At 38.3% G+C, this 2437-nt stretch overlaps 1 protein-coding gene across 1 annotated transcript; it reads left to right on the plus strand.

Moving 5' to 3' along the window:
* Positions 1 to 14: 14 nt before the first annotated feature.
* Positions 15 to 1263, plus strand: LOC147819896 (uncharacterized; the record flags this gene model as incomplete). Its single annotated transcript, XM_087180237.1, has 5 exons — positions 15 to 327; positions 404 to 436; positions 544 to 631; positions 722 to 784; positions 899 to 1263. Coding segments are annotated over 5 exons (624 nt in total), but the record flags the coding sequence as incomplete, so codon positions are not given.
* Between the last annotated feature and the right edge of the window lie 1174 nt (positions 1264 to 2437).

Raw genomic sequence — 2437 nt, forward strand, 5'->3', positions numbered from 1 at the left:
TTAAATGTCTTTCCTCTGCAGAGCTGCATGAACCCATTCTACATGTTAGAGAATCAAACTCTACTCAGGAGTCACTTGTGTCCTGCTCGGCCACAGGACGACCTGCTCCAACACTGACACTCAATGTCACGCAGCCACACCTCCACTTCTCACGCTACAACACTGTCAGTGTCCACAGCAGCGATGGTACAGTCACTGTCACCACTACAGCTGTGCTGTCAGGTTTCCGTGACAACAGCGCACAGGTTGGATGTGCGGTGCGAGTGCTCTCCGGTCACAAAGAGGTGTTTATGATGATTCCTGAGGTCAAACAGACGTCTGCTGATGGTGAGAAACACTTCCACAGCTACAGACTCACACACTGATAATTACTGTGTGATTCTCATGTTTGTTTCTTTTCCAGGTTTTCAATCTGGATCTAATGACAGAACCTTCAGTAAGTTAATGTTCAGATGGTCTCAAGTCAGTGCTCTCATTTCATCTGTTGTTGCTTCATAGTTGTTGAATGAATGATGTCAACAATTCTTCTTCTTCCTCTCAAAGTCAGGACTTGGATTGTGTTAGTGGCCTTTGGTTGTGCTGCTGCTGCTTTGCTCATCACTGTCCTGCTTAAACAAAAACATCACAACAGGTACGTCTTTAAACCGGTGTAATTCCTGTGTCTGAGTCTATGACAGTTAATTAATGTTTGTCCACCTGTAACTGTTCTTAAATCCTTCAGTCTGTCACACAGAGACCATGAGATGAGTGAGATGCCTCAAACTACAGACAGAGACACTGATCTGTAAGACTGGCCTTCTCTGTTCATGACCTGTTTAGACCTATTTGTTTATTTAATATCGACTGAATAATGAAGCATTGTGAGTGAAAATTAAATATTTTTTATTTTTGTTCTAAGGACCCAAAAACCTCTCGTCACACAGGAGAACAATCAGGTCAGGAAAGAGACACCTACTGAGAATAATCGAGAAAGTGACAATCCATCATCGTCATCTTCAATAGAGAGAAGACTTCATCTTGACTGATGTTAACTGTTTAGTAAAACACAAGGACTGACTCACTGTTGAACCAATGAGGATTTGAGTTCAACAGTGACCTCAACAAAACTGCATCAAAGCTTGAGAGACAACATATCTCAGTGCTGTGACAAAACCTTGAAAGTTTACATTAAAATCTCCACACAGCAGTTTTTACATGTATTTATAAACTGTATTTTTCAACCTGGAAAAGAACTGACAAAATAAAGATCAGTGATTTTAGAAAGTGTGATGTTTTGTTGACTTATTAGAGGTGTATGTTTCATTTGACATTGGTAATTAATCATCAGTATTGTTGCCACTGACATTATGTCTTCTAGAGATACTATCAATTATAACCAGAAAAATAATGGACCTGTCGAATTCAGATGTTATTTATTCCCAGATGTGACTCAGTGCCAGCTGCTGACTTTCTGCTGAAGTTGCTCAACATGGCCACTGGAGGTCAATGTTTATTCACTTCAGAACAGGCTGGATGCCGTTTCATGGAAAATCCACCTTGTCCACTTCCACAGCGCCTGTTTTTAACTGTTTTTCATGAACCATCATCTGATCTATATGAGAAGAAATACATTATTTGTAGAATTTTCATTGTATAAATCCAGGAATATCTCTCTGATAACATTAAATCATGTCACCTGTCAGGTAGAAGGTTTAGTCAAATTGAGGCATTTGTTTTTACATTCAGGGCAGGTTAGAACTCCATCACTGAGACTGCGCATGATTTAGTTTCAATACAGAACTCAGCTGTTTATTTATTTCATATATTTATGTGTTATGTTGTTTAATTCATGAATATATTGCTTCAACATTTTCGACAGTGAAAGTGATTTGTGAAATTCAAAAATTGTCCCAATGAATTGTGGGAACGGATCGCTCCAATGCGCGCGGTGGATCAGGGGACATTTAGGCGTCATGTGCTGTTAAAAGAACATTTTGAAAAGTAATATTTAATAATCAGCTGTTTATTCAACATCACACTGATTTGATGCTTTGTGTCACTTATTCATGTGTGCATTTGTTCCAGAGACACTTTTTCCATTGTTGTGTTGATACTGAGACACACCTGCGGAAATAATGGAGCTTTCTGTTTGCACCTTGTTTGTTGGTCCAGGACAGTTTTGAATTTCTGGCGCTTTTATTCTGCAACAATGGAGAACGGTGCAGTTCTACATGTGTGTTTTGTGTTGACTCTTCTTTCAGAAGGTAAGATAGATGACTCCATTCTGTTTGTAATATATGTACAGATATTGAGTTGACATATATGTAGATGTAAAGTGGAACAATTTCATATATTGACATATATGTCTAGCCCATACAAATATCTGTTTTTGTATGTATGACATGTTATGTAAATATATATCCATTCCAAAGACATTAAAATGAATATGAAAAACATA

Source organism: Seriola lalandi, unplaced genomic scaffold (assembly GCF_002814215.2).
Source record: "Seriola lalandi dorsalis isolate HSWRI2012SDOR001 ecotype SW California unplaced genomic scaffold, Sedor1 jcf7180002030586, whole genome shotgun sequence".
In the NCBI taxonomy this organism is placed as follows: Eukaryota; Metazoa; Chordata; class Actinopteri; order Carangiformes; family Carangidae; genus Seriola; species Seriola lalandi.